Below are 23,684 nucleotides of genomic sequence, written 5' to 3' on the forward strand. Positions count from 1 at the left end.
CCTTTACATTGGCTTATTTTCGAAGTTCGCAACAGATGGCTTTTCACATAAGGACACTTTGTACGTGAACCCAATTTGTCAACCCTAACATGAAAGGACGTCATCAAGGAAATGATGGTCAGGGCTTTCTAAATAGCAAAGGAAACAAAACAAGAATTGGCAGTGATGTACGATCTCACTGTATCTCTCTAAGCATATTCGATTCAGACCTTGCGTGTTTTCAGACTTTGAAAAACTGATCTTTCTCTTTGGAAACTTCCACGTGGAGATAACATTTTGTTGTGCTGTAGGAACATTCTTGGCGGATTCTGGATTGGAGTATCTCCTTACTAAATCTGGTTTCCTTACTAAAGAGTCTGTAGTGGGATTAATGAAGGGAACATTTTATAACAGGTGGACTCAAATGAACCAGATACTTACAGCAGCCATGGAAAAAATGCTTGTTCTCAGAATTCCTTGCCTATGAAGAATTAAGTAAAGACGAGAATTCATTAGGATTTATAACAGAATTTGCGAGCTACGAATCTCCACAGCAATGTCAAACATGCAAAATGATCGTCACTCGGAATTTGCATTGCAAAACCAAAAACTTCATCCACGAAACAATCTATGAAACAGGTGGAACTGGTGATTTTGCATCATGTGCATTTACCTAATGAACCGAGTTTATCATGCTCTGCAACATGCAGTGAGGACTAATGACCGGCATGTTCTTTGCTTTGAACAGGCCATCTTATGCTCAGTTGGGAAGTTTGTACCTTCAGAAACGGCACAGCCTTGATCCGAAGGCCAAAAACTTGCGTCTTGAGCAAACAATAAATCGGGATGCGGTCTCTCCGGTGATAGGAATAACAACCTTTCAGAACTCAGAAAGTGCATTCAGAAGATGAGCAGTGAACCCCAGACAGCGAGGTATGGCTGCTTCTGAACTTGTTGCCCTCCATTCAGGAGAACATCCAGTAAAGCAAGCTCGACTCTTGAGAGTGAAAAAGGACAAGGATATCAATACTTTCATAGAAGGAATGAAAAATACATGCAATTTTTTTTTCCATTACCTCTAGTTCATATCTCTATAACCTCGGGAAAGGCAGCAAAAGGTGCTATGAGGGAGTATCTCCTAGGGGTCCTCAACAGAGGAAAGCTAGTGAGTCAAGGTTCATATAAAGTGTACCGAGAATGAGGGTAATGAATTTTGCATCAGAATCTCACCATTTCAATAAGAAAAAAACAAGAATGTTAATCTTCGCCATTACTAAGCTTCCCAATTACCACTGTACCACTGGCAATGGTGCACACAAATGGCACCATTTTGAAAATAGACAAAGCTGCACTTTCGAACGTAGTCGTCAAGGGATTGCTTTGCATCCTTCACCCCCCCCCCCGCACCCCACACACATACCTAAGCTTACCTAGGATGCTGGATCTTCCTTTATAATTCATCGAAATATCAGTGAACAGTACATAAGTAAAGAATAACGGAAATGAAGGCTATTTTAATTTGTCGAGAACAACTATCAAAAAGTACCTGAAAACTGAAAATTTCTTTTAATATTTAATTTGTTCTAAACAATAGCGTTGAGTTTTTTAATGAGGGGTAAATGGAGATGGTTTGGACATGGCTCTTCGCACTCCCCAAGAGAGATTAATTCACCAAACGTTCAGCTGGGCTCCACAAGGCACTGGAAGAGTTGGAAGTCCCAGGCCTACAGGGTGAAGTAGATGATGATGAATGGAGAAGTATTGAATTAAAAGCTCAAGATAGAGACGACTGTGCTAAATCTAACCGAGGCCCTTTGCGTCAATAGGCGTAGATGACGATGCTGATGATTTTAATTTTTTTTTAAATTTCATTTGTGCTAAAAGAAATAGAAATAAGAAAATAGAAATGTTAGAATTAGAAGAATACTAAAGTTGAAAAGTTCAGAGGTATAAATCTTAAAAGTGATTCAAGTGATAAAAAATTAATTGACGTTATTTTGTTTCTACAGGTGTGTGCTTAATGGTGCGTGAGAGTAGTAGCTGACTGCCGTCCATTTTCAGTACTGTATTTCAACCAGATTAAGGTAAGTGTAATGCATAAATTTTTGTTTTTAGTGCTTTCCGTAGTTACTGCAATTTCTCATAACCTTTTCATTTATTAACGGATTTACAGTAGGTTAGAAATGTATATGTGTACATTACCGAATAATCACCTCGAGTGGAACATGTAATTCAATTGACAGTGTTATGTTATTCATTAGAACCAGTTTGTTTTAAGTTCAACCACGGGCTTTTGGTAGCAAAAATATAGCAAAATTACATACGGATAGTGTGGTCTCCATAATCATGGTGAATACGATGATAATGAAGAGATGCGGCTACCTTGAAAGCAACTTTTATTATTGAAACAAATTTTCTACATTAGGAAAATCATTTAGTTTAAACTTTGATAACATTGTGTAGAGTAATATGGCGTATCATCTTATTCAGGGTATTGTTCGAGTGTGAATTTTAGCTGGACATTAGGAATAACAGAATGGGTCTCTAGAGACTACAAACGAAGCGGGGGAAGGAAGAGAAGACGATGGATTGACGAGCTAGGAAAATACTTTTGGTATAAAGTGGCATAGGAAGACCATAAACAGACGTGAGTGGAAGGTCATGTCTGAGACCTATGTCTTGTGGCTGATGAGGATTATATATATATATATATATATATATATATATATATATATATATATATATATATATAAAATGTGAATATATATATATAATGTGAATATATAAATATACATATATATATATATATATAATGTGAATATATATATATATACATATATATATATATATATATATATATAATATATATATATATATATATATATATATTGTGGAGAATTCATTTTTTTAATTAAATGTTTGAGTGGGAACTTAGTCCAGGAAAGTCTCCCTACGTCAGTTACACAAAGATCAACAGGTGAGGATAATGAGCACTTATACTTGGGCACAAACAACCTGCTAATAACTTTACTGCCGCAGTTTACTAACCGTCACTCTTAAATACTAAAGGGGAAAATTGTACTCAGTCCAGAGGCCGGAGAACTCCACACGTGAAAATAAAGTTAATATGATGTCCTACTCTAGCTTTGTCAGGTCTGTAGTCATCTTGCACTCTTAGGCTCTGTTTCGGTTCCGTCCCAGGGACCCCAGTGAGATGCTGGACAGGAATCTTACGTTAATGTAATTAGAGACAATAACAAAAATGGGAGCAGTGATGTAAAGTAAAATTTAAAAGTTTATAGATATGGATCTTTACCTTGAAGCAGATATTCAATGATAAGTCGCTTGCTAACACACCCTTTTTCAAGTTACTTACTCCTTTCAAATATGGGGTATTCTGTCCCGTGATCAAATATTCATAAGACACATTGAAATGAATGAGGGTGTAAAAATACGAAAGAGGTTTAAGTAACCTAATCTAGATTTATTTCACAAATTTACATTAAAATAAACTGACATCCTAACAGCAGAAAAATGGTATAAAAAAAGGAATGCAAATTAAATAAGAATATGATTGATTAGACTCGTGGTTTTCTGCAATAATTAATAATTAGAACTGGGCTGGACACGTGGCCCATGTGACCCAGAGATTGTGCTAGTCTCAAAAGCAAAAAATGATATCGAAAAAAATATATACACACAGTCCCACCGCACACAGTCCGAAATATGTAATAGCCAGATAACCTAAGCAAGTTGAAATTAGTCTAAGCTAAAAAATGGGGGAAAACTAAGTGGCCAAATTTCTATTACTTGCACTCCTTGGAATATTGTCCTTTGCTCTTAAGTGACTGTTGACTGGCTCGTTGCACAGTTACACTCTGGACTGGCTCACCCCTAAAATTCTCACTTTGGCAGATACGGTTTAACAGTCTCTTCTCTTCTCTATCTCTCCGACCGGCAGGACTTCTCTGTGAGTCGAGTTTTGGGAAGGGGGAGGGGGTGAGCCAGAAGTGCAAAGATCCACTCACTGGCCAGTCGGCCAAGCAGGTCAGACAGCCAAGTAGATCAGACAGCCACTATTGCTTACGTACGAATGGGGTTAGGTTGAGGTTTAGAGGGATGATCAGGGATCACCTCGCTTCACCTTTCCAGACAGATGAGGGCGACGACGCGCAAGGTAACCCAATGGAGGTGCCATCTCGGGATTTTAGAACAGGGCAATATATTGTTGCAAGGAGTGCATAGGAGACAGGATTTTGTACTAAATATTCAGAGAAATCTTGCTGCTCTAAGGGAGTTTATATATACATTAAACCTACCTATTCTGGCTTGCTATAGATTAATAGTTAAAATTAGAATTAGCAATGGGCTGGTGCGATGGGCAAACATCTTAAAATTAACAAATCTTAATTGGTATTGAGAAATACAAGATGCTTTCAAGTCAGCAGTATTAGAATTAATTCAAAATCAGTTTATCTCGACCAAAGTAGTTTTAAGGAAAGAACCATCATACGTTGGGATAAGGCCCCTTGCTGTGCGTATCTACGCTGTGACGTCACGAGCATTGCGTGTGATACTGTCAACAGATTTAGTAGATTTTAAAATAGTTCTCCCGATGTTTGGGTAAAAAAAAACTTTATGTAGCAGAGAACGTTTAAGGGGTAGCTACAGTATTATTAGGATAGAGCCAAAAATACAAATGAAAGAAGAGTGAAGAAAAATTCTTCACATATATATATATATATATATATATATATATATATATATATATATATATATATATATATATATGTGTGTGTGTGTGTGTGTGTGTGTGTGTGTGTACACATCTGTATCTATCTATCTATCTATCTATATATATATACATATATATATATATATATATATATATATATATAATGTATGTGTATGTATGTACAGTATATATATTTCTGGTATGACCTGGGATATTTTATACTGAATGAAGGTTTAGATCCAGTCAGGGATGAATATTGAACTCTATCCTTTATTTCTTATGTTATAGAATGCCCCCTCGTTTAATATATATAACAGAATTTAGCAATAAACCTTAACGAACAGGTGCCAGCGGTAAGGGGCCAAAAGAAAAAAAAAGAGGTTAATACGAAAAACAGAAACTTCATCCATTGATCTTTGAAATTCCATTAAGGCTTGTAATTATGTATTCATCAAATTTTATTTTTTGTTTTTATCGAAACTTTTTTTTTTATTTTCTTTTTTTTATATTTGTTTAGGTCTAATCCGGAGAAATAATGATGGCATCGTCAGTCAAACAGGAAATTTACGATGAAAATAATTACGTTTTCTTTATTTTATTTAGAATTCATACAATCCAGTTTTGTATTTTTTTTTACCAGCTCTCTTTATGCAATATAAATAGAGAGAGAGAGAGAGAGAGAGAGAGAGAGAGAGAGAGAGAGAGAGAGAGAGAGAGAGAGAGAGAGAGAGCGCACATGTATATTTGATCAACATTTTTATCAATGAAAATGACCAACCATCAATCACGTTGCTGCTAACGTTCCATCACGCTCTGAAGACGGGCCTGTGGGATTTTAGGATGTGCATTTAGAATCCGAACAGGTGTCTTTAGAGTCTGAGATCGGGCAGAGATAACCGTGCCCTTGGATTATTTATCGCGTCTTTAGATCAGAGGTAATCGTGCCATTGGATTATATATCTTGTCCTTAGATGAGAGATCCTCGCACCCTCGTGTCCTTATTTAGCAAGGATATACCTGATCTAAAGACATGCTCTTGGATTCAAGGACGCGCGAATTAGCGCTTGTAAATATTAGGATACTCCGTACCCTGGTAGACACATAGAGGGCTCTTCTTCTTGAGGCAGTCTTCGTCAGTTATATAGTAGGAATGTTCGAAGGCAAGGCTGGCACACTCGCCCTTCGGCACCTCCTCTGGAGTTTGGTAGTTGCAAATGGTCTCTGGATTGCCTTCTGTGCCATTTCGTGTGACGCAGTTGGGGTTGTACCTGTTGGCAGAAATTGAGATGACCAACAGCTGGCCTAGGCAGAGGTATGGAGCTACACAGTGTATCTGCAATCTTACTTGATCAAGACTGACTAGGTATGAGAAATTCCAGTGGAATTTGTTTATATAGAGGAATTACAGGACTGGTGTTGTGACTGCACTGAGAATACATGCATTTATAGACTGAACCTGTAATTAAGTAATATTTTTCTGTGAATAATTACACAGTGAAGCATCTTTTTGCATATAGGAATTACACAAGACCAGTTCTGTATTAGGGTTTTTAATTGAATTCATGAAATCGTGCCATTGGCAAAAATCTTAGTAAAAATCCTTTGAATAGATTTATTGTTAAAAAATGAAGAATCTTAAATGTACAGTTGGATGCAGGAATTCCTGGCACACCTCTCTCAGGGAATGTACCCTGTCACACTCTTACTGCTCGGAGAGTAACCAAACAAATGATGTAGGGAAAGATGGCAGAGGTGTTGGTTGGGGTTACACTCAGGAACTCACAGCGCAGTAAGCGTGTGACATGATACACTTCCTCAGAGTGAACTGTGCCCAACTGTGTCCAACTGTACAAGGGTTACTACCTTGATAAATTTGTTTCAAATATATCAAAGTAGATCTCCTCAAGCATAAAATTTAATATGTTTAAAAAGTTTTAGTTCATTTTGATTACAGCATTTGATCTACAGAAACTTCGACTGAAGTCATATAGTACCTAGGGTCTTGTATAAATGGATTCTTGTGTATATGAGAATCTCATGAAGACACTTCGTAAGACTATAAGAATTAGGATAAGCATTGCATAAACAAAATACAAACCGTCAAGAATCGTTATTTTACATTGAATAAAACCGAACAAATTCTTATTATCTAGAGCTTCAATTATAATTATATTTGAAAAAAAAAATAGTCCTAAGGACGAGATGAAGAGATGATTCCACCTTCCTAAAGTGAAAGAGATGAGAAATAATTTTTCATGTTATTTAACCCTCGAGTTTTGGACTTCTTAATAACATGCCATGAAACATTTTGAATGACCCCTCTTGTAGCTTCCTTGTATTATAACAAGTTGTTCTTAACCATCTTACCTCGTAGCCCAGAATGAAGATCCCATCGGCATTAGGGAGCCATCTACCCAAGTCCAGCCAACTGCCGCATTTTCGAGTGATCCCCCAATCCAGAAATCAGAGGGTATATCTAGAGAGAAATATACAATAAAGTTTGAATGAATTTCCATATCTATGGCCATGATCTCCCTCTCCTTTCTGTCAAATTTTGTGTTATATACACAACAAAGTTTGTTTTTCCTCCAACTTATAATATTAGTTATTGTCCCAATACCCATGAAGTCTGTCTCTAGGCTGATTTTGATAACAGAAGATCTCTGGAATGTTAGTGGAGATAACTATAACAATCATTCATTTCCGTAAACAAGCACCAAACGTGGCACACATACTCCTTGGGAATTGCTGTTTTGATAAAATCTGTTAGCCACCTAGAAATTCTAGAAGGCAGCCATTTTCCAAGATGAACACCATTGACTAAACAGAAATATTTTATTTCACAGTAATAATGGAAAGACATCTCCTATTTGAATTATCTTTACGTTAAATCATACATTTTTCACTGTAGAATCCGAATTTGGAGCTATGTTTCTAATCACCAGCTTCCTTTTATCATAATATTTTTCTCATAACCATAATTAGGTTAAAAAGTGCCCATATCATAGGCACCATCAGTCCAAAATATTGTTGGATATACATGTAGGCAGTAGGTCTATACGTGTTTGCCACATGAGTATACTACAATGGTTCTAAACTGTATCTGTAACTGCATGGTGCCGTCAAACGAAATCAGTAGCATCTGCAATGACCACAACATTCCGACTTGCATCCACAGTTGGTCAGCTGCTGGCAACTCTCATCACAAACATCCAAGGTTTGCCAAGTAGACTTTTTCCATTTGCCACGAAATGCTGCAATGACATCTCAGTCAGTGAAAACAGGGAAGAAGAGCATCCCCTTGATTTTTTTCTGTACAAGCAATGTGCAGTAACCCACCTTTGGTCAAAGGCAACCTACAACTGTTACAGATGTAGCTCCTGAAGTGCATGTAATGACGACTAGTCGACAACATCTGTATCGCTGGTTTTGGCCATGATGACTCTGCTGCCTGCTCCTTTTGTATGCCTAGATAGTACAAAGATCCATATGTCTGGGTTGTAACTGCCAGTTGCTGACAGAATCTTCATTCGTGGTTATAATACCATGTAAACAGAGAAAGGGGTCTCTATCTTTTGAGTATCTGTAAGTTGCTGATCCTTGTTAGTACCTTGCATAGCAGTTTTACTGAAGTAACTGAGAAATTGCTAATCTGATTTTGATGAGCCAAACCTCAATTGAGATTTGATGTCTACTCTGTGTTCAAGAATGGCAACAAACTGTAGAAGAGCGATTGGAATGTCCTGCTCGATACCTCCCTCATGGAAGGTTTCAACAAATGTGGAGTTGTGATCCGGCATATGTCTTTGCAAGATGTTAGCTGCATTGCCATGGATAATAACTTCACTTAATAGTCAGCTGCTTCTGACAACATAAAGCCCACATTTTTCTGGTAAACCTAAAGAACTTCCCTTCCCTACTTTTGAGCTTCCAACGGTGGCATTTCTCACAGCATATGCATCAACACCCAGCTGTTCCAGGAGCTGGGCATATACTGTAGGTGAAATATGTCTGTTGTTCACCACTAGATGTGCGACTAGCTCTCAGAATGCCTGTGGGTTGGCACCCTCTTAAGAGTACACATTCCTGTTCCAGTCTCTTGGTGGGTCAGAGGTATGTCATATCCCTATTGTACAGGTCTCTCAAAGGTGCATAATGGTATTTGAGGTCCTGTTCAGTAGCATCTCCACCGCTGAGTTGTGCAAGAGGTTTTCTGTCATTTAGATTTTTTGGGCACCTTCATGAAGTCTGTTGTTGAGGTTTGTCGTCATACATGTCTGAGCTCAAGTGACTGGGATTCTTTGTCACATATGAAACACATTTTGTCTTCAAGGATGGTTCTATGCAGCTTGATCTGGCATTCTACTGGGTAAGCACTCATTGCTCTTTCTCTAGATCTCCCCAGTTTCTTGTTCTTGAACATTATGTGACAGCTTTGGTGATACTCCACCTTGTTCCTCCTCAGAGTTTTTTAATGCTACCACCATCATCAAGTCTGGCTAGAATAGGTATCTCATTAAAGAAATGTGTGACATTCATTGTATAGCCACCATGTTCTTGTGATTGTTGTGTGTGTGGCGACTTGAGTGCTGGCGCACCATGTCAATTCATGGGCGGCTGTCTAAATAAACATTTATATTAAACTGCATTTGATCTACAGTAGCTAAATGATGTGTAGCTTAATAGACAGCATTTAGAACATTGAACTGTACACTAAATACTTAATTAGCCAATACTTAATCTCATGCAGAGTTTCATAGCAGCAGTGCCATCTAGTGTGCTTTGGTTGTGTACAAGAAAGCCAGTAAGTCCATGGTTCCAAATACGGATTCTATGTAGGGAAAATGTACGATATGACACAAGATCGTTCAAATAGTATAAGTCTTTGCGAATTTATTGCGAAATGCGTTAGTTTTGTATATTCAAGGATGCCCACCTTGAAAACTGAGTGCCATCTTGAATTTATAGTTGGCAAACGGGTTTTATCAAAAGAGCAATCCCTAAGGAGTGTGCATGCCAATTTTGGTGCTTGATTTTAGGAATGAAAAATTCTCTTGAAAATTTACTGTTATCTGCACCACTATGACAACTCAAACAGATTATCAGACTGCCTCCATTTGAAAAATAGATTTTAAGGGGACTATTATAATTGGCGTTATAGCTTAAGATCTATCAACCCTTATAGTTTTGGATCATCCAAGAAATAATGGCAAGTTTAATCATGCAAAAAGAAAATGAAACAGGTGCATCTTGAATCATAACCTCACCATATTTCTGCAGGAGTTGAGCTATTTCTGTAAAGTGGCTGACGTTCTTAATTGTCAAGAGGTCGCCCTCCATGAAATTGCATAAAGCACGACCCTCGCCCCAGCTCATCTGCAGAGAAAAGGATCATCAGGATTTCTTAAAAACACGCAAATAGAATGGAGTTCCAAGGATGAAATGGATCTCTAATGACATGGTACTTTTAAATGAAGCCAATCTTGAACAACAGAATTCTGTATTACTCAGAATAAATTATCTATGTATATTTTTATCTGGTTTGGGATATGGCTTCTTTCTTTGTATTAACCTCCCGTTGAAATTCCATATAATAATTAATGCATTCAAGTATTTGATTATGGAATTATCTTATAAATATAAAAAAGGGGAATATGTTTCAAGCTGCCAAGAATAGAATTAGTATGTTACTAAGCTCACAAGGACTATCAGATGTCTGTATGGAAAGTGTATGTGTGTTCGTGGAAAGATACAGAGAGTGAAAGAGAGAAGGGGGTTCTCCACTCACACTGCCAACGTAGAGAAATAAAAGACACTGATTTCCGACGAGCGTATACAGTAGAGGACAGGTGGGCTTACGGTGTGGAATCGTTACAGGCAAGACAGGTTTCGTTTGATTATCTGTGAAAGGATAGAAGATAAATATTCATTCTAATACGTATTATGTTAATGAAAGTAATCCATCACTAGCAGCTTCTCACTTGGGTTGGAAATTGTTATATTAAGTTTACCTGCTATTTCACCATACTTTTGATATGTTTTATCTTTTGATTGACCTTACTCATAATTTGAAAATACCTGTTGTCTGTAGAGAAAATTTGCCAAGTTTATCAAGCCTTCCACTTCCAAGCATCTGTGGAACATACAAATGTCAATAAGTAACTCTATATAAATCACAAGAATCTAGATATTCTTTTGCAGTAATCAGAAAATTTATTTAGGATACCTTTATTTTAGTTTTAATAAACCAAAGTCTTGAATAGAGTACACTTGAAATATTCTATTGTAACATTGTGTGTAATTATCCGTAGTCTGTCTTATATTGAAATTTTTTCCACTCCCTTTACACTGTTTCGAGTAAAAGATATAAGAAATTATGAATGAAAAGGTCTATTCTTATTCCATACAGAATGAATCTACCTTTGTACATCAAAAAAATGAAATTAGAATAAGAAAAAAGTCAATATCATACCAAACAAATACGCAAGTCCAGGTCCCCCTCACACGTTGGATTGTCCAGGGTACAGTACTTGGAGATCTCAATGCATTTGGTCTTTCCATTCCTGGTGCACTCCACGTAGTTCCTGTCGCATTTGCTGTTCTTCCATGCCTGTTTAAATAAAAAAAATTGTGCTCATGAGGACCAACCCGCATTGGCCATTCTTCTGAATTCTACCCCCCACCCCCACAGATTATCAAGGAAACCTTCATTGTGTACTTACGGAGGTGCTATGGTGCACTAGTTCTCTCCTCATTTTATATATATATATATATATATATATATATATATATATATATATATATATATATATATATATATATCATATTTTTACAGTTAGATATGCAAGAAATATTTAGCAAAAGGCAAGGTGTATGTTGCATTTATGGATTTTGAGAAAGCTTATGATGGAGTTCATAGAGAAGTGATGTGGAATATGATAAGGTTATATGAAATTGGTGGAAGGTTGTTGCATGCAGTGAACAGTTTATATATAATCAATAAAGCGTATGTTAGGATAGGAAATGAATGGAGTGAGTGGTTTCCAGTGAGAGTGAGCCTGAGACGTGGATGTGATGTCGCCATGGTTATCTAGTTTGTTTGTTGATGGAGTTGTAAGAAAGGCCAATGCTCAAATGCTGCTTACCATAGCTAAAGAGTCTCTACTACACTTACCAAGAGGAAATTAGCCACTGCACAATTGCAGTGCAGTAGTTAACCTCTTGATTGAAAGAAGAATTGTCTGGTAATCGCAGTGTTGTCAGATGTATGAGGACAGAGGAGAATATGTAAAGAATCGGCCAGACTATTCGGTATATGTGTAGGCAAAGAGAAAGTGAACCGTAACCAGAGAGAAGGATCCAATGTAATACTGTCTGGCCAGTCAAAGGACCCCATAAGTCTCTAGCGGTAGTATCTCAACGAGTGGCTGGTGCCTTGGCCAACCTACTACCTATGTGTGTGTATATATATATATATATATATATATATATATATATATATATATATATATATATATATGTATATATATTGTTCTTCAAAAGAGCTGTATATAAAACCTTCGTGTCGAAGGGTTTTATCTCATATTTTCACCAGGGCCTCGACAGTGGCACGTTGACTGTCGCTTTTCCATATATTGCCGTATCACCACTTCCCTAAGTTCTTAAGCAGGCCAAGCACACAGAGGACTGGTGCAATTATTTGACCGCTGTTGGCACGAACTGGCCAATCCTGAACGTGTATTGGGGTAAACAGGACAAACCCTAGGCGACTAACCTGTCCTCTCATCCTTTCAGCATGTTTGACCGGACAGCCACAGGCCAGTCCAGCCGAGATTGGCAGTATCCCGTGACAGTGACAGTCTCTTGCTTGTGTGGGGAAGGACTAGTATGGCGATTTGGGTTTTTTTTTATTTTACGACCATACTTCGTCCTTTGATCAGAGTGTTTTTTTATAATATAATGAGAAACTGATTGCATTTCACAATCTTTTGACTTATTAACGTATTGAACCAATTTTTGCTTTCATTAGTATATTCCAAAAGACCACAATTTCTCTCTTTCCCAAAGTCAAAAGATTAATGAGGGTCCTAACATTGTAAACTGTCGTAGGGAATTTAGGAGTAATCCAGGTGTATGCTTAACCAATCTTTTAATCCAACCTATCTCACAATATCCGACCCACAGAATCAAACATCATGTCATAGATACTTTTGAAATTTATACACAAATTTTTCTCTTCAAATAGTATAAATTTTCTTCAAATAGAGAAATATGCATCTAACACTTCAAGTCACTCAGTTCGTTGTTAATTTCACTTAATGTAATCATTTGCTCTTTTCTCTATCGATGATTTTGGCCATGGAAACAAGCACAGAATGTATCTATTTTAGCGCATTTTAACTGTTCATTACTTTTCTTTTAGTTTTTTAATTTCCGTATTCCCTTTCCTCACTGGGCTACTTTTCCTTGTTGGAGCCCTTGGGCTTTTAGTATTTAAACTATGGTATTCCAGAGTTTAGTCAATTCTAAATGATCAACCAGAACAATATTTTATCCGCTCAATAGAGAAAAATAATAATGATAATAATAATAATAATGATAATTTTGCATATATTACTCATATTATTTGATTATCTTTTTTCATTAAAAGTAATGGAAATCGGTCATTAACATTCAATTTGACATTTACTTATAATCTTGTCGGTAGAGTAACTTATATTTATTCTTTTTTTTTATTTTTTTATTTGAAGTTTCCGTCTGCCAGAATATCCATTTCCTTAACAAGTTTGTAATATTTTGCCTTTTATTACTCTTTATTTTAGCGTTTCTCCTCATTTTCATTCAAGTTATGATTTACTTGAATTTCATTACCTTTTTCATAGTATATTCTATCTTTAAAACCACACAGTATTCTGCCTAATTCATGCAATAGTATTCTGATAATAAACAGATACGGATACAAAGGGAAAACAATTTAATATTCCGATAAGTGTTATGACTACTCTTCATGGGGAAAAGTGAGGCTCAAAAATATGGATAGATAAATTAAATAGCTGCTGATAATTCTATTTTTATAACCTATGCATATCTCTGCCACATTTTCCCTCTGCCTACATAAACAACCCTTTTCAAATGTCCATAAATTAACGCGAAAATAAGTACGCCTAATTAAAAGCGTATAGTGCATCAGCATGAGATAATCTCCAGAAAGGTCCAAATATCCTTTTAGTATATTCCTCCCAGGAGACATTTGGACTCGGATTAAGAGGGATAAACAGAAAATGTAGTCCTACAATGACTTCAAAAGAAGTAAGTACATCAGCACCGTAGCGGACATAGGCCTTTATAGAAGCCGATAGAGAATGCCTGTCACGATCCTTCATATTATTTCAAGTCAGATCTCATAGATTTATATTAAGTAAAATGAATAAAGAAAGTAAAAGCACCAAAATTTGGCATTTTCAAAATTACTTGTACCAATTGTACTTGATAACCCCCTAATGTACTAATGTACAAAATTTGGTACACAAGTACCAAAAACGTAACTATGTAATCCTGGGTGCCCAATCCTCTTGAGCTAAAAGTAGGCAAGTCCGTAGCGTGTGTGGGTATTCACAGGACAGGACAGGAGCGTTGCTCCAGTCCAGCAGGATAAACTGTACGACCAGTCCTCCGTGTCCGTGTGTATGGCCGGCTTTATTTGATTACACTGGTGAATATGCCCTTTTATTCCAACACTTGCGCCCAGTCCTCCCAATTCTTAAGGTATCCCTCATCACCCAGCCCTTTGAAAACATCATCTCCCATTCTTTTGACATGATTAAACCACCATAAAACTTCTTTAACAAAATTGTCCCCTCAGCTTGGCATCCTTCTCTATTCTATATTTCATCTCTGCACAGATATCTTATCTCAAAAGCTTCTACAGTTTTATTCTGTCATTCTTTTTAGTCAACAAAAGTTCATGAAATAGAATTAGTAAATAAATGTGCATTATTATTCTAATAACAAGCATAGAAAGAATAATTATAAACTACACTTACGTCACATAATTCCTGGTCTTCGTCAGAGTTGTCACTGCAGTGTCTATCAGAATCGCAGACGAGCTTATGGGGGAGACACACATCAGCGTAGTTGCAAGATATATCTGTATTTCTGCAGATAGCGGCCTCTGAGCAGGGTTAAGAGTGTCATTATCTTGGTTATTATCTTTAGAGAGAGAGAGAGAGAGAGAGAGAGAGAGAGAGAGAGAGAGAGAGAGAGAGAGAGAGAGAGAGAGAGAGAGAGAGAGAGAGAGAGTATAAATTTTTTTAGAATGATAGAGGAACAATTAAAAACACGTACCACAGATACCAAAGTCTGAGTCGGAGTTGGTAAATGTGTGTGTATCTGTGTTTGTGTAAAATGTAGATATTTTTAGGAGAGAGAGAGAGAGAGAGAGAGAGAGAGAGAGAGAGAGAGAGAGAGAGAGAGAGAAGAGAGAGAGATTTGGTATATTAGAGACTGAAATCGTTTTCCTTAAATATTATTATTGCTAAGACTTTAAATGTAACGGCACTACTACTTATAATAATAATAATATTAAATCAAACTCACCCGATATTCCTACGCAGACCGACAGCAGAAGAATAAGGAGCTTCATCCTTCCAAAGAGATTATTCATCATATTCCATGAAACCTGAAATTACAAACCGTTATAGTATTAATTCACTCATAAGTTCTCTGACATTCCCCGCTTTGTTAGTGTTTTTAAAGTGTGTGTATGTTAATAAATGAAAAAGTAGATGACCCAGAAAGCAATGCTAATTTTATTCTAAAGTTTAAACGTCACAATCACTCTTATCCTCTATAAATGCACTAAAAGGGCTAAAATAGATATAAAAGGGATAACAAGACTATAAAAGGGGTAAAAAGTGGCATAGAATTGGCCAGGTGTTGATTTATTATTATTATTATTATTATTATTATTATTATTATTATTATTATTATTATTATTAAATTCTAAGCTACAACCCTAGTTGGAAAAGCAGGATGTTATAAGCTCAGGGGTCCCAGGAGGGAAAATAGTCCAGTGAGGAAAGGAAACAAGGAAAAATGAAATATTTTAAGAACAGTAACAACATTAAAATAAATATTTCCCATATAAACTATATGAACGTGATTTAGATAGATCGTTCATCCTTGAAGATAATGTGTTTAAGGATCATGTGGCACGTTTATGAAATGTATTTAGTTACCCTTAAATGTGCACTCTTTGGTGTAGAGTCAAGAGTTCCTCTTTTTCTTAAGCCAGATGGCTATACTCCCTGGCTAAAGCAAAAGGCAACCCTTTTAGCTGATGTGTCTGACAAATGAGAGTAATGAAGATGCTCAGTCTTCCAGAGTTCTGTTATCCTGAAGCTCTACTAATTATAATAGTTTAGCCTTTTGAGTTGTGTGAAATTAGAACATTTTTACTGGACCTTGATGCTTATGGAGATGTAGATCAAAATGGTATTTCTTCTATGTTCTATTCATAATAAGAGGTTCTCTTTGCAATATTGGAGAACTGATAATAATATTCCATTAAATAAAGTAGCGAATGATAGGTTTAGCCCAGTTGATTACCGCCCAATATCCATAACTTCCCTATGTAAAGTTTTTGAACGTCCTTTGGCAACTTGTCTAAATAGTTATGCTGAAGGTAATAATCTGTTCCCTGGTTTGCAGTTTCGACTTCACAAAGGTCTTGAGGCATTCGATGCCCATCTTACAATTTGCAATGCTTTGCAGAAATCCTTAGATTCCTGTCAGTAACCTCATATGATTGGCGAGGATTTTATTGGTGCCTTTTGGCAGTGTTGATCAGGAGGCCCGTGTTTTCAAACAGAATTGGAGGAGGTGGTTCTTTTTTTAGCATCATTATTGAATTTCTAAGTAATAGATTGCAATTAGTTGTTGATGGGTTCCATAGTGATTGACTATTGGAATTTAATGTCTGGTGTTCCTCAGGGTAGTGTTCTCTGCCCATACTTATGCATGTGTGCTTGGCCTAGGGAACAAGATTTTCGCATATGAAGATTGTGTTAATCTCTTTGCATCAATTAAATCTCCTAAATGTAGACTTATAGTTACTAAATTCCTTAGAAGAAATCTAACTAAAATTAGTGCAATGAGAAAATTGTGGGGAAAGAAATTGAACCCTAAAAAATTAAAATATGACTGTAAGTTGGTCAAGGATAGTGAAACAAGGAATCTCAAATTTCACTCTATTGTGTAAGAGTTTCTTACCTTATTTTCCGGTCAAATTCAGTATTTACAGAAGTAAGGATATCGATAGAAATATGAGGCCAAAGTAGGGAAAACAGTCCAGTCAGGAAAAGAGACGGTGATGTAAATAATTACCTATAAAAAGATAATAGAAAAAACATTGTTTAAGAAAGTCATGTTAAAATAGATAAGAAACCTTTAAACTGTGAAAAGAGAATTAGATCAAAGTATATGCACTAAGTTTAATCATCATTAGTTCCCACTGAGATCATTCCACAATTTGAACGTACCCAGAATAAAAATTGTAGAATAATGTGTAGAGCAGAGTCTGCGGAAAGTGAAGGGCACTTGTAAAGTAAGCAAAAACGACCTAATTGAACAACGGTGCTAGCGATTATGGTAAGGTATTTAATAGACCTCTAGCTTATATCTGATAAGTAAAGATGAAAGTAAACTGTTAAAGATCAGATAAGAGAACAGTAGGTCTATTCTAAACAACCGAAGGTAAAAATGTTGGGATATTTCCACAGGATTGTCAGGTCTTTAAAAATCTTGAAAGATATTCTCGTAATACCAATTTTTCGTGCAATTGGATAAAAGAGCAGAAGTGTTGCTCACGAGGACATTTTTAATAATAAATCATTTGAAAATTTTTTAAACGATTTCCATGTTGTTGAATAAACATGGTTAATGAAAATTTGCTCGATACACTAATTTTAACTCCATCCCTCCCTAGTTTGCACTATGCACCAATTTTGTATAGATTTTTTTTAAGGGATATAATAACGACAATCTTAATTCAGAGGTTGAGTCGATGCAAAGAGAGTTGCATCATTTGCATAAGAAAAAAAGTTTCTCTTCAAGGTCAAAGTACTTATCATGCGTATATATGAAAAATAAAAGGCCAAAAACGATATACGGAAGAACACCAGATTTACATTCTTGTAGTCACTATTATCTATCAACAACTACGATTTTATATTGACGCAAAGTTCAATAATAACGATGTCATGATTAACACGTCAAAAATGCACAAAAATCGAGACCAATCGTATGGACTTTATGGCATCAATCAAGATATTACTGTACAAGACCGATAACCTTAAGAAGAGCAATCTGCAGAGTAGGGAACAGACGGTATATTCCATATATATAAAGAGCAAGCATGCATATATATATATATATATATATATATATATATATATATATATGTGTGTGTGTGTGTGTATATATTTATATATATATACATATATACATAGATATATATACATATATACATACATATATACACATATACATATATATATAAATATAATATACAGATATATATACACGTATATTTATATATATATATATATATATATATATATATATATATATATTTATATATACATATATATACAAATATATATACACATATATATACATATATGTAAATATACATGTATATATAAATATAATATACAGATATATATATGCATATATATATATATATATATATATATATATATATATATATATATTCAATATATATATATATATATATATGTATATATATGTATATATGCTATACATACATACTGTATATATATATATATATATATATATATATATATATATATATATATATATATATATATATATATATATATATATATATATATATTCCTGGCACACTGACGGGGAACCACTGAGAAAACAACAATCTCCCACAATTGCACAAACTTTCGTGTTGTAGTTAGGAAAGGACCACTCGGAAAACAACAATCTCCCACAAATTGCCCATTCTTTCGCGTTGTAGTTAGGAAAGGACCACTCGGAAAACAACAATCTCCCACAAATTTCCCAAATTTTCGTGTTGTAGTTAGGAAAGGACCACTTGGAAAACAACAATCTCCCACAAATTGCCCAATCTTTCGCGTTGTAGTTAGGAAAGGACCACTCGGAAAACAACAATCTCCCACAAATTGCCCATTCTTTCGCGTTGTAGTTAGGAAAGAACCACTCGGAAAACAACAATCTCCCACAAATTGCCCAATCTTTCGCGTTGTAGTTAGGAAAGGACCACTCGGAAAACAACAATCTCCCACAAATTGCCCATTCTTTCGCGTTGTAGTTAGGAAAGAACCACTCGGAAAACAACAATCTCCCACAAATTGCCCATTTTTCGCGTTGTAGTTAGGAAAGGACCACTCGGAAAACAGCAATCTCCCACAAATTGCCAAAACTTTCGTGTTGTAGTTAGGAAAGGACCACTCGGAAAACAGCAATATCCCACAAGTTGCCCAAACTTTCGCATTGTAGTTAGGAAGGGAACACTCGGAAAACAGCAATCTCCCACAAATTGCCCAAACTTTCGCGTTGTACTTTGGAAAGGACCACTCGGAAAACAGCAATCTCCCACAAATTGCCCAACCTTTCGCGTTGTAGTTAGGAAAGGACCACTCGGAAAACAGCAATCTCCCACAAATTGCCCAACCTTTCGCGTTGTAGTTAGGAAAGTACCACTCGGAAAACAGCAATCTCCCACAAATTGCCCAACCTTTCGCGTTGTAGTTAGTAAAGGACCACTCGGAAAACAGCAATCTCCCACAAATTGCCCAACCTTTCGCGTTGTAGTTAGGAAAGGACCACTCGGAAAACAGCAATCTCCCACAAATTGGCCAAACTTTCGCTTTGTAGTTAGGAAAGCACCACTCGGAAAACAACAATCTCCCACAAATTGCCCATTCTTTCGCGTTGTAGTTAGGAAAGGACCACTCGGAAAACAACAATCTCCCACAAAATGCCCAAACTTTTGCGTTGTAGTTAGGAAAGGACCACTCGGAAAACACCAATCTCTCACAAATTGCCCAAAGTTGCATGTTGTAGTTAGGAAAGGGGGAGGGGTGGGAAGGGTTGACTGTGTATATATGCATATCTATCTAAATATTTAGCTATCTTTTACGGTGGGTCGCGTACATTAGTTTATAAGAATACTAATGGTAATGTAGCCTAACCATGAGATTTGTGGGGAGTAGCAGTTTCTTATATGGCATTTGAAAATTAACATTAGGTAATCTTTCATTCGTGACTCGCACCATCTCCAGGAATTTACCTTTTCTTGATGTTTACAAAGGATGCGCTCCATTTTCTTTTTAAAATAAACATCTAATATATCAGTCTAATTGTATAATCTATGTAAACTGCACTTGGTTTTTTACTGGGCTCTCAGTGGCACTTCACAGATTGAAAACTGGCGATTCGTTTATTCTTGAATGTTTATGAAATAGTTTCAATTTAGTAAACTGGGCCAAAAACTATCTCTCTGATAAAATTAAAAAACATGAGATTGGTAATGATAAAAATGTATTAACGTTTCTTTTTCAACTATTGCGGAACTTTTTACACATTGACATATATATATATATATATATATATATATATATATATATATATATATATATATATATATACATATAACAAATGAACAAATGCAGTAATTTCTAGTCCACTGCAGGACAAAGCCCACAGACATGTCAATTTATACCTGGGGTTTGGCCAGCTTTATTATGTTGACCAGTGCGGATTGGTGATGGTGGGAGATTTTTGTGTGGTTGCCCAGTAGTACTGTATACATACACACACACATATGTGTATATATATATATATATATATATATATATATATATATATATATTATAACGTGTACCCATAAAATATAGAAGTATGACCAAATACCTATAAATTACAGTCTTAAGAATTTCAAATGATTTGCACATCCTCTGCTATTCCAAACTAATCACAAATAGCAAAACACTTCAACACTATACAAGGCATTACACTACACCAACAACTTTAAACGTACCAAAACGACTGTGTGTTTGTCGTGAGGTCTGAAAAAGCTGTGATCAAATCTGCACCTGAGCAAGTACTGAAGTGGAGAAAATCCAAGAGTTACGTAATTACGCCACCTCGTCTCAGTCTTCTCATGGAGCCCTGGGTCTTGGTTGTAACGCTTTGCCCGTTGGGGTATCTCAAGTTAGTGCTCACACACACACACACACACACACACACACACACACACACACACATCCTCTCAAAAGTTGCAAGTAATCGTTTGACCTTCAAGTCCCGTCCAAGTACAGAATCAAAAACCAATAATCATTCACGACCTTGGCCACTTTTTTTTTTTTTTTTTTTCTAGGAATCATTCCCCTGTTATCAAGCTTTTGTGCCGTCTGTAATTCCAGCAATTTCTCCTTCATGTTTCTTTTCGTTTTATTTATATGCTGTAATCTATTCTGAAGTACATGAAAAATGTGTGATTTTTTAGAAATGTTTTTGATAGGCTTTGCTTTCTTATTAAAATTACGAGAGAAAAATTTAACTAAAGCTTATATGATTCAATGAATGTTAAATGGATGTTTTTCATTAACGAAGTTCTTGAGAAAATTAAGGTAGTTATTATTAGCAAATAACTTTATGGTATGCAGTTTATCTCCCTGATTTTATTATTAGCATGCGTATGCTTTCTATCTTTATAATATTCATGTGTATAAGTCTGTTAGTCTATGTGTATATATTTGTTTGTTAGTATGGACATAAAATTATATATAATACATGCATATGTTTTCATATAGATAATTGTTTTCATTTTTTTTCCCATTTACTGTATATACCAAGTTTTAAGCAAAAAATTATATTACCCTGTGCATTGTTCAAGGTACCTTATAAATGTGTAAAATTTAAATGAAACTTGGTTTTTAAATTTCTCTTTATTGTGGTGAAGTTGCAGTTGTGATGACGGAAAATTTTGTCGTTCCTCTGCATATATATATATATATATATATATATATATATATATATATATATATATATATATATATATATATACAGTATATATGTATGTATGTATATATATATATATATATATATATATATATATATATATATATATAGTTGTGGGTATGTGTTTATACACACACACATACATACCCACAACAACTAATGCAGCCGTTTCTAGTCCACTGCAGGACAAATGCCTCCAACATGTCCTTAGTTATGCCTGGAATTTGGCCATTTTCATAACCACGTTGGCCACTGCGGATTGGTGATTGTGTGAAATGTTTGTATGATCCCTCATAGCAAACCAACCTAGTATACATACAGTATATACATTATGTGTATATATATGTGTGTGTGTGTGTGTGTTTGTGTGTTAATCTTTTGGTGGTGAGTTTACTAGTCCAGTCTCATGAATTTCCAAGAATTTTATGAGCTGAAGACCCTTGACAATTCTTGGTGGGGTCACCTATGCAATTACTGCTTCCAATAGAGTAACCTATTTTTCAGTACTATTACAACACTTAAATCTGCTCTTTATCTTTTGTGTCTTGGAAAAATAACATCCGTTTCACACTCCTTATCTCTTTAAGGTATTCTTGGCCTCCTGTCAAAATAGTCCAAAGGTGTTACAACATTCCCCTGTTTGTATATTTTTAGTTTTAGAAAAAGCTCTGTTTATGTGACCCTTATGTAAAGTGGAACGGATGGAAGTGGAGAGAGAGAGAGAGAGAGAGAGAGAGAGAGAGAGAGAGAGAGAGAGAGGTGTACCAACCGTGTGTCACACGATCGTACATAGCAACGACACCAGCAAGCCACCGCTAACGCCCCCTAAAGCTTGTCGCACATTGAGCCCGAACGGAACCGCCCGATCAGAACCGAAACGTCCGATAGAAATCGAAAGCATGCATTCTTTCCTGGCTGCACACATTGGGCCAGAACAGAACGGAACTGACGCGCCAGAACATTACGGAACCGACACAGTATTCTTTGAAAGATATTTTTTTCTGAAGCGTCGGTGGCGTGTGACAGGCTACGCATGCGCAGAACGACTGCAGCGGTTGTTTTGGAGAGGGTTGCCGAGGAATTCGGAGGTTAGAGGGATAGCAACCAATATTTTTCTTATGTCAGAAATTTGACGAATGTATTTTAATAACAATGATGTAAACATATGATTTAATACAAAGATTTTAGGAGGGATTATTATTTATTATTATTGTTTATTATTATTTTTTTTTCTTTTGCTGATGTCAGAAATTTGACGAATGTACTTTAATAACAATGATGTGAACTTATGATTTAATACAAAGAATTTTGGAGTAATTATTAATTATTACTATTATTTCTTTTTTGAAAACATATAAACATCTGGCTTATGGATTCGATAAAAGATTGACATACAGAATATCTAATCATTGTAACATCAATTAAATAAAAACTCAGTTATGATTAAGGAAAACTTCCTTCATTTATATGAAAATTTCCGTCGGTTCCGTTCTGTGGCTTCTGGCTCAGTGAGCGCGCTGGACGTCGTTTCTGCTCTGTTCTGAGGCTTCGGTGTCTTAGGCGGCGGTTCCGTTCCGGCTCAGTGTGCGACAAGCTTTACACGGGCCCTTTCCTTCTGTTCCGATGCAGTCCGAAAGCATCCCTACTAAACATTCGTGGCAAAGAAGACTGGGTCTCCATTGATCGTCTAAAACCTGTTTATCTCTTGCCAGGTGACCCGCCTACAGTTCACCTCTCTAGATCAGGGCGCCCTATTTAACATGCATACAGTATGTCATTTTTAGGGGGGGGGGGGAGCCATGTACCAACCGTGTGTCATACCATCGTACATAGTAACGACATTTAATTTTGTGTATATATCATGCTTGTATCTTCGCTCTCCCCTCGCACT

The 23,684-nt window shown here is 35.9% G+C and overlaps 2 protein-coding genes across 3 annotated transcripts in view; one reads left to right on the plus strand and one right to left on the minus strand.

Annotated features, from left to right (window-relative positions):
* Positions 1 to 20,940, minus strand: part of LOC137658921 (uncharacterized) — a 69,737-nt gene extending 48,797 nt beyond the window's left edge. Inside the window, exons 1-9 of the mRNA XM_068394038.1 lie at positions 20,811 to 20,940; positions 15,311 to 15,392; positions 14,758 to 14,885; positions 11,187 to 11,324; positions 10,793 to 10,847; positions 10,503 to 10,615; positions 9,982 to 10,090; positions 7,082 to 7,190; positions 5,777 to 5,982 (exon numbers count right to left, since the gene is read on the minus strand). Coding sequence (XP_068250139.1) covers positions 5,777 to 5,982; positions 7,082 to 7,190; positions 9,982 to 10,090; positions 10,503 to 10,615; positions 10,793 to 10,847; positions 11,187 to 11,324; positions 14,758 to 14,885; positions 15,311 to 15,380 — 928 coding nt within the window. The 5' untranslated portion in view covers positions 15,381 to 15,392; positions 20,811 to 20,940. The remainder of the gene's footprint in view (positions 1 to 5,776; positions 5,983 to 7,081; positions 7,191 to 9,981; positions 10,091 to 10,502; positions 10,616 to 10,792; positions 10,848 to 11,186; positions 11,325 to 14,757; positions 14,886 to 15,310; positions 15,393 to 20,810) is intronic.
* Positions 1 to 23,684, plus strand: part of LOC137658506 (uncharacterized) — a 329,004-nt gene that overhangs the window by 81,046 nt on the left and 224,274 nt on the right. Inside the window, exon 2 of one of the 2 annotated variants that reach the window (XM_068393277.1) lies at positions 1,989 to 2,063. The exons of the other annotated variant lie outside the window; for it this stretch is intronic. The gene's annotated coding sequence lies outside the window, so the exon portion shown is untranslated. The remainder of the gene's footprint in view (positions 1 to 1,988; positions 2,064 to 23,684) is intronic. 2 annotated transcript variants of the gene reach the window in all.

Source organism: Palaemon carinicauda, chromosome 19 (genome assembly GCF_036898095.1).
Source record: "Palaemon carinicauda isolate YSFRI2023 chromosome 19, ASM3689809v2, whole genome shotgun sequence".
NCBI classification, from domain to species: Eukaryota; Metazoa; Arthropoda; class Malacostraca; order Decapoda; family Palaemonidae; genus Palaemon; species Palaemon carinicauda.